Genomic DNA, 13,592 nt, shown 5'->3' with positions numbered 1-13,592 from the left:
AAATGGTCACAGGTAGCATCACTTGTGCTCACTCATACCCTTGCCTTTTATAGGGACTTGATTAATCATCAGTATCCAAACGTGGGAATTTGAGAAACGCCTTTGCTACTTCTCACAATGGACTACCAGTTCCCTTTAAAAATTGGGATAAAAGTCACTAATGGCTTTAAATCTAATCTGATTCAAAAAGGAATTCCAAAACACAGAACAATCTCAGAGAACTCATCTTTAATATTTGTTCTCTAGAACCTCTTCCAGTACCAAAATCTATCAGTCAGGCTCCACCTAGAGAAGGAGAACCAGTAGGAGCCAGGTGTGTCTCTGTACACACACACGCGCGCACGCACGCACACACATGGATGCACGCACGTGTGTGTATTGCACGGATGTGTCACAGAGAACCGGCTTTGTGCAATGGTAGGAGCTCATTCAGCCATCTCTGTAAGACTTGTCTCCTCATCTGATGCTGAAGCAGCTCAGACATTCCAGGAGAAAGGATCACAACCAGGCTGCAACCCACATACATGAGCTGGAAGCCCCACGTAGATTTAATTAAAATGTAGCTCTCCTGTGACTACCAAAGTCACGGTACCATCCACTCACTTTCCTCCTCTTCACGTCAACTTCTTTTCAGTGCACTTACATTACTTGATAGGAGCTCTGGTTGGCTGGTGTCTTTGTCTCCCAACTAGAAGGTAAGATCCATGAGAAAGCATTTGGTTCACTGTGATTTCACACCGAGATAAGCGCCTGACACTTTGAAAGTTTCTAATAAACGTTGAGTGAGCTATTTTATTTTATTTTATTTTATTTTCAATATACATTTTTATTGAAGTATAGTCAGTTTACAATGTTGTGTCAGTTTCTGGTGTACAGCACAATGCCTCAGTCATACATGAATATACGTATATTCATTTTCATGTTCTTTTTCACCGTAAGCTACTACAAGATATCGAATATAGTTTCCGGTGCTATATAGTACAAACTTGTTGTTTATCTGTTTTATATATGGTAGTTAGTATCTGCAAATCTCAAACTCCCAATGTATCCCTTCCCAGCCCCTTTCCCCCGGTAACCATAAGTTTGTTTTCTATGTCCGTGAGTCTGTTTCTGTTTTGTAAATAGGTTCGTTTATCTTTTATCTTTTATGTTTTTAGATTCCACATATAAGTGATATCGTATGCTATTTTTCTGGTTTGATAATTTTCTTTTGTATTAGCTTGGTTTCTTTTTGGTTTTTGTGACTCCGTTGTATGCTGAATGAGCTATTTTTAAATCGTCGCAATGAGCCCAGGAGGTCGATGCTGTCACAACTCTCAGTTGAGAGAAGAGGATGTGGAAAGACTAAGAGGCTAGGAAAGTAGCCCAGGGCACGAGCACATCAGGGCCTACCTGGAGCAAAGACTCACGGCCCGGTCTGTCTTGAAGCCCAGGTTCCTCCCACTCCTCTGGTGCTGCCCTCAGACTCTGCGGCCTTAGGCTCCCCCAGCCCGCAGTCTCCCACTGGTCCCTGTTTGTCATGTGGCCCTGGATCCAGAACATGCTCAACTCATTTGCTCTTCCTGACAGGTCCTCCTAGGTCTCCTCTCAATCTGCCTCAGCTCGTCATATTTTTTTAATGTAGCAAACAAAACAAAACAAAACAAAATAAAAACCCAAAAACCAAAAAACTGTAATGTTAAATTTGCCACATGACCATCTTCAAGTGTACAGGTCGGTCGCATTAAGTACATTCACTTTGTTGTGCAACTAATCACTAGAGCTTTTTCATCTGCCACTCTGAAACCCTGTACCCACTAAATGTTAATTCCCTCTGCCCCTCCCCCCAGCCCCTGATAACCACTTTTCTACATTCTGTTTCTAGGATTTTGACTACTTTAAATCCTTCAAATGAGTGGAATCATACAGTGTTTGTCCTTTTGTGAAGAGCTCATTCAATTTTGCCTAAGGTCTTCGAGGTTCATTCATGTTGTAGCATGTGATACAATTTCCTTCATTTTGCGGCTACATGATACTCCATTGTAGACAGAGAGGTGATGTAGGAGATACCAGCCTCTGTGCCCCGACAGAGATCAACAGTTAGACAGCTATCCATGAGTGAAAAGAGCTCTGAGGAGTCTAGGAGTCCACTTAGGACCTTCAGCAACACAGTGGTACAAAAACCCGAGACAATCATACAGGAAGAGAAGGAAGAACAGCTTCACTGTACTTGCGTCATCCCACACCCCTCACCCCCAGCTGCCATTGCTCAGCACCAAGAGGGAACTTCCCAGCTAGAGAGAGTTTCCTTCACCGGGAAAGGGAGAGTGGGCTGAGGGACCAGCTTCCCCCCACCCCCACCTTTCGGGGCAGTGCACAAGGGTCTCAGTTTGGTTTCACCCCACCCAAACCCACTCTACTCAGGATGCGGAGAAAAGAGATGAACCTCGAGGGCATTATGGTAAGTGAAATAAGTCAGATGAAGAAACACAAATACTATATGATATCACTTTTATGTGGAAACTCGAAAAGCTGAACACATAGGAACAGAGTAGAGTCTTGGTTACTGGGAGCTGGGGGTGGGAGAAATGGAGAGATGCTGGTCAAAGGGTACAAACTTCCAGTTATAAGATGAATAAGTTCTGGGGATGTAATGCACAGCATGGTGACTATAGTTAAAAAAAACTGTATTGTTGACTTGAAAGTCGTTTAAAGCATAGATCTGAAGTGTTCTAACCACAAAAAAGGAATACTAATTATGCAACACGATGGAGGTGTTGGCTAACGCTATGGTGGTCATCATTTTGCAATATATGAGTGTATCAAATCAACATACTGTACACCTCAAACTTACACAATGTTATATGTCAATTGTATCTCAATAAATCTGGGGCAAAATAGTCCATTGTATATCTACACCATTTCCTTTACTCATTCATCCGTCAATGGACGTTTGGTTTGTTTTGATGTCTTGGCTATTGTGAGTAACACTATGATGAACATGGTTGTGCAGACATCTCTTTGATGTCTGTGATTCCCTTTTATTCTTTCTAATTTATACCCAGAAGTGGGATTTCTGGATCGTATGGTAATTCTTTGTTTTGTTTTGTTTTGTTTTAAGGAAACTCCATAATATTTTCCATAATGGCGACACCATTTTACTTTCCCGTCAACAGCGCACAAGGGCTCCAATTCCTCCCATCTTTGCCAACGCTTGTTGTTTTCTGTTCTTTCAGTAGTGGCCATTCTAACGAGTGTGAGGTGGTAGGTAATGTGGCTTGATTTGCATTCCTCTTATGTATCAGAGAACATGCACGTGGAAACTTGTCAACATTACAGGAGTCATTCAGTTACAAATTTGAAAAAAAAAATCCAGGTACTGAAAATGAATGAATTCCTATCATTGACACTATTGCCATCAAATCCAGAGCAAACTAAAGAATATTCTTTGAATTGTGAGGAAAAAAGGAAGGGAAATACTAGGTATTTCAGAAAGTAGTGAAAATGAGCGTGAGAGAGTAAGAAGGGACCGTGTAAAACAAATTGTAAAAATACTCCATTGTTGCTGTCAATTTCAATAAAATAAAAATGATTTACTTAGGATGTTAACCAGGCCAAGAACAGCATACAGCTTTTGGAGAATCTATTCCATATGACAATTGAAGATTTTAAATAAGACAAGTGTATAAGAAAATTACGTAATGAAGAGTTGATTTATCTCGACCGGATCGTTTGTTACAAAGAATACTTGCTTTAACCCGTTTTTTTCCCAGCATACTAGTCTCTCGTGTCTTCTGATGAAAGTTTGTGGAAAATTACAACAACTCATTGAAGGCAGGACACCTAATGGCAATGGCCCAGACCTTTCAGCAATCAAGGTTTGATCATCCTTCAAGGCAAAGAACCATGACCAGCTGAGGGGCGGTCTCCGGGCAAAGGGAATAAGAAATGGGTAGTGAAAGACGGCAGTTATAAATACCGGCTACAACCATGTGACCTGCAGCCAAGACTGTGATATTATGTAGCATGATGAGTTAATAACCTCCCCCTCCTCGGGTAAGAGGACGAACAAACAAAGAAACAACGAGCTATACTTTCACGGCAAATACTTAGGGCAACAGCCCCGCTTTTACTGACAGAGAACCATAAAAATGAAAGGCTCCACTGCTTTTTTTTCTTAGCCTCTAGAAGGCAATTTTCTTGACTCCGACATTTTTAGGAAGCTTCAGCAAAATCTCATTCCATCCTGCAGCATAGAAAGTGTGCCTGCTTCTCATCCGTCTTTGCAACACAACTATCTGTTTTTCTTGTGATTAACTCCGTTGCCAAGACGGTCGGATTCTACTTTTTCTAGGAACTTCTCAAGTTGCTGAATTAAGACTCCTCTTTTAAACCTGAAAATAAAGAGGCATTTAATTAACCAGAAGATATCTAAAGCCTCGATAATGTGTAAGGCATACTAGTGGGTACAAAACAGAGCTCACGACCTACTTGGGAATAGAAAGTGTATCCTAAGGGGAAGATACGGTCCAACAAATTACCAAGAGCGTCAGCTGAGGGCCAGGCCCGCCCCAGACTATGGTGAGCTTAGAAGGCCCCATGGGCTTGGGAAAATGAATTAGAGTAAAATAATATCAACCTAAATGCCTATGGAAATAGCACGAGCTATGACTGAGGGCCAGGGCTTGGGGAAAGCAAGGCCTGTTCCTGCCCCTGTTCAGCACTGGGCGCAATTACATTCAAAACAAAATTAGAGAGTTCTTTTTTACACTCACCTTCTAGCTTCCTTGATGGTAAATTCAACAAATTGTTTCTTGACCTCAAGAGGTCCTTGCACTCCTTCAAGCAAAGTGAAAATTCTTTCATACTCTGAAGATATTAAAAAAAAATCAGCATTTGTAAAAAGATGAGGCTGGTATAGAACTCAATCTTAGCGCATCTACTAGCTCAGTAATTATTCTTCGTGAATGTTGCATCGTGTTTCTGTTTTGAATGCTTAAGTCACAACACCTGCACATCACTACTAAGGAAACTGCCATAAACATTAACCACGCCCACCCCCCCAAAATTAAGAGGTATATTAGGAATTTTTAGACAAAGTAAAGAAAAACCACCCTAAATCATGTAAAAACCCAATTCTGTCAAAGGATGAGTTTAAAAGGTGGGCTCAGTTTATTCTAAATCATACAAAAAAGAGCGACTTCCCGTGATTTTATTAATAGACATTCTTTCACTACTTACTTCGTCCAAACCTCCGAACTTCTTTCATTAATTGGTATTTTATATCATCATTAATTTTCTGTGCCATAGCAGGACTTATTTGCAATGTATTTGGCACAGTTCCCGTTGAAGACATTACTGTGGCTTTTGAATCACCTACGGAGACACTGCAGGTCTGGGTTCCTCTTTCAACTGTATTACTACCAGGTTTGTCAGTTAGGTCATCTTTGCTGAGACTAGTGAAGTCATCAGACACAGAATCAAATTGCTTGGGTGGAAGATCATCTGCTGCCATATTCATAAGCTCTGGTGCAGCAGATTTTGGCAAGAAGCCATTAGGTGGGGTTTGATTATTTTCTGTCTTCTCCTCGTGGACATCGTGAGTGACAGTAGCAGCTGGAAACCAAATTAAGAGATTGAACTCTGAGTTAGATGCATTTTATCACCATCACAGAGACATCCCTGTGTTCTGCAGTTCTGAAGAAATTATTTCAGAAAGCACGAGGATGTACCAGGTATCAGATCCCACAAATAAGGCTGAGACAAGATCATACAATAAACCACTTTTTCTCTCTTGGCACTATCAATACATACAGAAATGTAGTTGGATAGTTCAACTAATAAGAATACATTCACAGAGCCCTGACACTTATGATTGACTGTCTCCTCAATGCCCTTTACAAGTTGAAAAGCTAAAAGTCTCATTCGATGTCAAGATGTCTGATATTCACACTCCATCACCAGAAATCCCTGTCAGTACAGGATCCTCCTCGTCCATCTTTTGTGTCTCAGAAGAGTGAAATTCTTTTTACTCCCAAGTCTGGCAGCTCTCCTTCACTTCCTCCTCCTCCTCTGTGCCAGGCACCGTGCCAGGAGCTGGGGAGCAGGAGCCAACAGGACCGAGAGAAACCATCCTCACCCTTCTGGAACCTACATGCTCGTGGGGAGGCCAGGCAGTAAGTGTACCATGATCCCACAGAACAATTACAGTGTGAACTCATGTTAGGGAAGAAGCAGGCAGGGCTGAGACAGAGAGGAGGAGTGGAGTCCCAGTGGACCACGTGGTCGGGGAGGGCCTTCTGATTCTCAGGGGGTGTCCCGTGGGCAGAGCCTGGAGGAGGAGAGAGAGCCAGCCTGTGCACACGCAGAGCAAGAGCTCCAGGCCGCGGTAAGGGCAAGCGCGGGGCCCCAGGGAGGAGACTGGCCAGCGACCGGAGAGTAAAGGACAGAGGCAGAGAGAGCAGGGAGGAGACGACAGGACACGTGTTAGGAGAGGGCGGCGGGGCCAGGTCTTGCAGAGCTTGGGGACCAGCGTCGGGAGTTCAGATTGTGTTCTGAGTGCCCAGGAAAGGTGATGATGTGTTTTCCAGATGAACGTGGCATGATCTGATTTCTGTGTCAACATGATCACTCTGACTACAGGGCAGAAAATGGGCTAGACCGGGACAAGTGGGAAAGCAGAGATGTAAGCTAAGAAGCTATAGTAGTAGCTTTGTGACATGATGATAGAGTAATGGAGAGAAATGGTGGGATGCAGGTTTTATATGGGGCATCAAATAGCTGGACTTGCTAAGGGATGGGAAGTCAGACAATAACAAAAGGAAAATATGAGGAATCACGAATGAATCTGAGTGTCTTAACCTGAACTACTGGGAAGATAATAGTACCAAGTGTGTGCAGGTACTAGGCCACGGCTTGCAAGAATGGATTGTGACCAAACTTTCCTGATTCTGTTTCAGTGACCTCACACTGGTACCTTGAATTAGGTCATGGTGAGACAACTTATACTATACATATCTGCAGACTTTAAGTACTGGGGCTTCTAAAGCTTCCCATGTCCCCCCGTGGACAGCAAGTTATTACTCCCTTATGTATGTTACACCTGATGGATGGTGTTACTAGCTGAGATCGAGAAGGCTGAAAGTAGAGCATCTTTGGAGAGGGGAAATGTCAGAAGATCAAACATGTAGAACCAGTGGAATTTTAGATAAGTAGTAGATACCCATTGGAGATACCATGTAAGCAGTTGTATGTGAATCTGAAGTTCAGGAGCAAGTTGTGGTCTAGAGGTATAAAGGTGAGAGTTCTGGTAGTGTGAATCATAGTTAAAGCCCTAAGACTGCATGAGATCATCTTGAGAGATAGCGGATTGAAGAGAAAAGGGCCCAATATCCAGCTTTGGGTCCCTGCAATACTTAGAAGCAGGAAGGAAGAGGAAAAAACAAAACAAAACAAAACAAAAAACAGAAAAGGGAGACAGAAAATGAGTCACTAGCAAGGGGCCAGGAATCCAGGAGAATGTGGTGTCTGGGGACCCTAAAAGTTTTCCATCAAAGAGGAAGTGAAACAGCTGTATCACATGCTGCTGAGAAATTAATGCCAAAGTGCAGCAAATACTGGTCACCTTGACGCTAACAGTCTCACTGAAGTACAATAAGAAGCAGCCAGCCTGCACTGGGCTAGAGCACGAACAGAGTGTGAAGACAGGCAGGATGGGAGCCGACCCATCGTCTTGTTGAGCCCATCATCTCCTTCTGCCTTAGGAACCTTTTTATTTGGACTCTTGCAGCAACTCTGAATGATTGGACCTAAATAGAGCCTTGCCCCTCTACTTGGAAACATGCTCACATCTGTCCATCCTTCAAGGGCATAACTATAAGCTTCCTTTGACATGGCTGAACCCTAGAGACGGGGTTCACCCTCCCCTTCCTGTTTGCTTAACCATGGTGACATACTTCGCCTTCTCTTAGGTGATGAGCGGCTCTTGGGCTCTCCAGAATGTTTCATTTGTTTCTGATGCCCTGCTGCAGACTGACCTGCTCCATCATTGTTTGTTTGCTGAAAAACATCAGTGAACATATCCCATTAAAGACAAAGTCAAATCATTGGAAAAATCACAGTCTTCATATGCATATACAGCCATACATTTATATCATTAAAAGACGTCTTAATCATGGGTCGAAGATTTACCATCACTCAGCACACACTCTGTACTCAGAAAATGCAGTCCAATTTAAATCAAGTCTAAGTGAAATAAGGAGAAGGTAAAATACAAGGTGTTATCCAAAGCCAAATAAGGTACAACCCTGATTACTAAGAAATCTGGGGAGTGAGTAGTTCTCATTAACCAAAGTGGTACATACATGGTTATCTCTTTGGACAAATACACATCATTTTGCTTCAGCCCTTGTTAGGGGAGGAAAAGAAAGGAAACATCTGTTTTGGTTTTTTTTTTTTTTTGTCATTTTGTGCTTTAAATCTACCCCTAACCTTATGGAGATTCAGACATACCATCTTTGGAGCTAGGCAGGTGTAGGAAATTCTTTTCAGTGTTGGTGGCAGATAAAACATTAAGTTGAAGGGTGTAATAGGTTAGCTAAAGGTGCTTTTCATTAAGGGATAACCCAAGAATATGCTTATGCATTGTCTGAATGCAGCTGTGATAAAAAATATTTTCCCAAACCATTTGCATTTCCCATAAGAGAGGAGTCCAGAATGGGCAGAAACATTGCCATTGAGCATTTACTCTCTACCAGGTACTTTTTTTTTTTTGGTAGTTTTTCCCTTTTTGTTTCACGTCTTTTTTTTTTAAATGGAGGTGTGGGACATTTAACTCAGGACCTCAAGCATGCTCAGCATGTGCTCTACCACTGAGCTATATCCCCTGCCCCAGGTACTGTTTTAAATGCTTTACATGTATTAACTCAATCCTTCACTAATCCCTATGAGTTAGGTGTGATTATGATCTCCATTGTTAAAAATGAGGAAACTAAGGCATAGAAAATCAAGAAAAACTCCAATTAATTGAAGAGTTTTGGGGTGAAGTGGAATAACTCTAAGTCCAGTTTTGTTACAGAAGAGATTGTTGCATGTTCAGTGTCTTTATCCCAATGATCTCCATGAGTGCAGACATAACACCCTTTGTCTTCATGACTTGATGATCAAGTCAGTATGTGTCTCACACACAACACACTCTCACATAGGATGTCCATGAGGACAATCCAATTATGGCAACATCACCTACTACTTCACTTTTCAAGAGAAACAGCCATTGTTTAGATAGGGCACTAGTGGCTTGAATAACAGAAACAGAGGGTGAGAGTGTAATCTCGATATTAAGGGTGTTACTGGACAGAGTGGAGAAGAATAAAGACTCTGAAGCCAGGAAGGTGTGGATTCAAGTCCTGGCTCTATCTCTTATCAGCTGTGTCACCCAGGGCAAAGCATTTGGCCCCTGTCAGCCTTGATTTCTTCTTATTAAAGGACAGATAGTAATACTCACCCATGGAACAGTTGTGAGCATTAAATGTGATCATTTTAAACACTAAATCCTCGTCCAACAAACAACAACTATTATCTCTGTTCAACTAACACATTCTTGAATCAGGAGGCTCCCACTTTCTGCTTACACAAGAATCTCTATGTCATATTTTATCTTTTAAATACATCTTTTTACCTTTTAAAAGTAAAGCCTGAGATTTATATTCACCCTTTGAAGAAGAAAATAATTATGCTAAAAATATCACAATTTGGGCAGAAATAGAAATAGTTGTCCTACCTCCTTATCATTTTTAAACAGATAGTTAACAGCATAAATCCTTCTATGTTGACCTGGATTAATCTCTCGAGGTAGAGAAGCCAACGTCTTCAGATATTCCTCATGGGTAACTATTTGTGTGAGTAGAACATTCTGATGAGAAAATGGAGAGTCACTGGAAAAGAAACTGATGCTATACAGCTCAAATGTATGATCCTCTAGGGAGGACATGATCACAGACTATGTTAGCAACATATACCATGGCACCAAATAGAGTTTAGAATGTCGTATGTAGGATCTATATCATGTTCTAAGATCTAGAATCATCTGCCTTCATCTAAATCATTTCTCAGTTCATCATCACTACTGCCTATAGGCTCAAACCACTAGGTCTAGAACGACTCCCTTATGCCTCAAGCCAGGTTTGAGAATGGGCTGACCGCCCTTATACCACCATTCCAACTAAAATACCATACTTGTTCCCTACTTGGAAGAGTCTAGACTCCATAGTATTCTCTTCTCAGAGAACTTTAGGTAGTGGACATTAACCTCTTTGGATAATTTGATTAAATCTACAAACTTTCTTCCCAAGAAAGGCACCTTACACACAAAACTTGGTATATAATTTCAGGTCTGCGTCCAGCCCTGAAATCTGCTCAAGTTAATAGACAGATGATCCCACTTAAAATCAGCAAAATGGAGTAAAGATGTTTTATAAACATTTGAATATAGATGAAAAAAATTTAACACAATATTTATAAACCAAATCCAGCTACATATTGAAAGAGTTATAAAGAAATAAAAGGATTATATACCAAAACCAAGAAGGATTTATCCCAGGAATGAAAGTTTGAATTATTATCTGAAAATTAACTAATCTAATATATCATGTTACCAAAAGAAAGGACAAGAAAAAATCATATTATTATGTCAATGGATACAGAAGAAGCATTTGACAAAATCAAAATCTTTTCATGATAAAAATACTCAATAAGCTTGGAATAAAAGGGTACTTCCTCAACCTGGTAACAGGCAGCTACAAAGCCCCCAGACCAACATTGGTATGAAATATGTAAACTATGATATGAAAGACTGTATGCTTTCCCCCTCATTGGAAAGTAAGGCAAGGAGTCTGTTCTCAACACTTCAATTCAATATTGCACTGAAAGTTCTAGCAGGGAAAATTAGCCAGGAAATCATAATAAAATGCATCCATTTTAGAAAGGAAGAATAATTACTATCATTATTTACACATAACATGATTTTGTACAAGCCAATCCTAAGGAATCTATTAAAAATATATCCAAACTAATAAACAAGCTCAGCAAAGATGCAGGATATGATATTCACAAATTACTGGCAATAATCAGTCAGAAAATTTAATTTAAAAACAATCTCGTTTACAATGGCATTTAAAAACATAAAAGTTAGTTGTGAACAAATTTATCAAAAGAAGTACAAAGCATGTACACTGAAAAGTACACATTACAGGAAAAATGTAAAGAAGACAAATGGGAAAAATTCCCGTGTTCATTGACTGGAAAACTTGTTAAGTTGGCAATACTCTCGCAATTGATCTAATACAATTACTACAAATTGATATACTACAATTACTACAAAATCCCAGCTGGGCTTTTTTTTTTTTGAAATTGATAAAGTATATGTGTTAATGTAGGTTCACCAGTTGTAACAAATGTGCCACTCTGTGGTGGAGGCTATGCATGTGGGGAGCAAGGAATATATGGGAAATCTCTGTACCTTCTCAATTTTGCTGTGAGCTGAAAACTGTTCTGAAAATATAAAGTCTAAAAAATTCACTTCCTGCAGTAGACTGAATGTTTGTGTGGCCCCAAAATTCAAGTTGAAGTCCTAAACCTCAATGAGATGGTATTAGGAGGTGTGGCCTTTTGAAAGTGATTAGGTCATGAGGATGGAGCCCTCATGAATGAGATTAGTGCCCTTATAAAAGAGGCCCCAGAAAGTCCTCTCATGCTCTTTCTGCCATGTGAAGATCCAACAAGAAGTGAGCAGTCTAATCTGGAATAGGGTCCTCACCAGAACTCAACCCTGCTGGCACCCTGATCTCAGACTTCCACCCTCCAGAACTGTGAGAAATAAATTCCTGTTGTTTTTAAGTCCCTGAGTCTATGGTATTCTGTTATAGCCGATGGAACTGATTGAGATGCTGGCAATCAGTGATGGTATTTATGCTTGATTTGGAAATGTTGAACTGAACAAGAAGGACGTTATAAAAGACAGAAATCAAGAGTTCCTATCTACAATATATCAGCACGGGGGAAAGTACCAAATTCTGGAAGTAGTTGGTATGATGAGGCTTAATAAGGTTTAGTCATCCTCCTGCCTATACCAGTCAGCTAGAGATGCAGACAAAGTAAGTGATGTATATGTTGTTGCCACTGCTGCTGTTACAAGAAACTGTCCTTCGTTCTGTGACTGTGGAATGTGGTTAAGAAGTCTCCATAAGTGTGCTGTCACCTCAACTGAGGTAGGCAAGAAAGCTAACAGACTAAAACCCACAAACATGACCTGGAACCCGATAAGGACAGACAAATACATCCCAATTCTTGCTGCCTCTGATCTTGTTGACAAGCGTATCTGCAGAAACCGAGGCCTTACTTCCTGGAGCTAAATATAAACAACTGGCCCAAACAATAGAGAACTTGAGGGATAATCCAGGAGAAAGTAGAGAAATTGTAGGCCCAGCTGCTGCTTCATGCCAAAAGGTGGATTTGCAGATTAGTGACGGCGTGTGGGAGCTGCAAAATGGTGGCTGCTTCTCTTCCACCAAACTCTCCAGCCTCCCAGAATCTCCCTGTGGCACCTTCTGACCGGAAACACGCAGGAAGTGCCAGCGTCCATAATGTGAGTCACCCATGATCATCTCTTTAAACCATCCTTAATCACTAAATAGAGACAATACCAAAGTCATCATTCTGCCCAGCATGATCCATCTCTCCCACCTACAACCAAAAAACACTAACCCTCCTCTGAAAGGGAGCACAAAGTCCTATATTTCCTTAAGTCTTGTTCATTCTTCTACCTGATTCATAACCCAGTTTAATATCCTGTATCTTAAATACCAAAAAATAAAGTTAACTAATAACACATCTTGTGTTGGAAAATAAGGGGATGAGAGGGTGTCAACACCAAAATGATTTGGTAAATCTATCTGTGAATCAATTCGTACAAAAATAAAGAAGTAATACTCGTAATCATTACAGTCCTTGTATCTGCGTATGGTTATGTGGTTGCTTCTTCCGCTACCCCTTCCACATCCTCTAACCCTCACAAGCCGTTTCCCTGGTGATTGTCCTTTTCCTGATGGGGTGGCCCAACCTTTCACTCTTGGGGTTCATGGCCACTAGTAGCCCCGAACCAGTCAGATTGGTGTAGTGGTAGTTTCCACTGAATTTAATCAGCGGACATGGGAGTACCGAGAGGTCACCTACAGGAGCTCCTGAATTGCAGACACACTCCTACCTTGCACTGTGGCTAAGAGTCCCTGAAACAATCAAATCCCAGGCTTGCCTTGATTAGAGATCCAAGAACTCATGTGTGAAGGGGAGGCTTCTTGAGGATGATCACTTCTACACTGAAAAATTATATTGTTAATCTTTCTCCCATTCTTACCCAAAGGGGCATGTAACTTTTTATGAGAGTGGCTGTACACTGGGGAAGAGAAATACTCCTATTTCTCTACGATGATAGGACCCCACTCTGAACTGGTACTCATTCCTAGAGACATAAATGTCATTCTGGTTCTTTTGAGAAACACTTGGCTTATGGCTGGGCCTTCGTACAGACTGAATGCTGGACTTTGGGGCACCCAGTCGCC

The 13,592-nt window shown here is 41.2% G+C and overlaps 1 protein-coding gene across 1 annotated transcript; it reads right to left on the bottom strand.

The window, feature by feature from the left end:
• Positions 1-4,073: 4,073 nt before the first annotated feature.
• On the bottom strand, positions 4,074-9,986 carry LOC140692013 (integrator complex subunit 6-like). The gene is made up of 5 exons (XM_072956688.1): positions 9,758-9,986; positions 7,935-8,037; positions 5,221-5,595; positions 4,755-4,848; positions 4,074-4,373 (listed from the first exon to the last, which is right to left on the bottom strand). Exons 1-5 carry the CDS (start codon positions 9,965-9,967, stop codon positions 4,274-4,276), a joined length of 882 nt encoding a protein of 293 aa, XP_072812789.1. The 5' UTR covers positions 9,968-9,986; the 3' UTR covers positions 4,074-4,273.
• Positions 9,987-13,592: the final 3,606 nt, after the last annotated feature.

This window comes from Vicugna pacos, chromosome X (assembly GCF_048564905.1).
Source record: "Vicugna pacos chromosome X, VicPac4, whole genome shotgun sequence".
NCBI lineage: Eukaryota > Metazoa > Chordata > Mammalia > Artiodactyla > Camelidae > Vicugna > Vicugna pacos.
Note: the sequence above shows the minus strand (reverse complement) of the source record. Positions and strands in the feature narration are given on the sequence as shown.

Bases quoted from the DNA above. Each gene is read 5' to 3' on its own strand.
- LOC140692013 (XM_072956688.1), bottom strand. From the start codon at position 9,967: ATGTCCTCCCTAGAGGATCATACATTTGAGCTGTATAGCATCAGTTTC. The intron at 5,596-7,934 runs GTATGTCACCAT...TTTGGTTTCCAG, and splicing joins ATCACCTAAGAGAAGGCGAA to CTGCTACTGTCACTCACGAT. The intron at 4,849-5,220 runs GTAAGTAGTGAA...TAATATCTTCAG, and splicing joins AGTTCGGAGGTTTGGACGAA to AGTATGAAAGAATTTTCACT.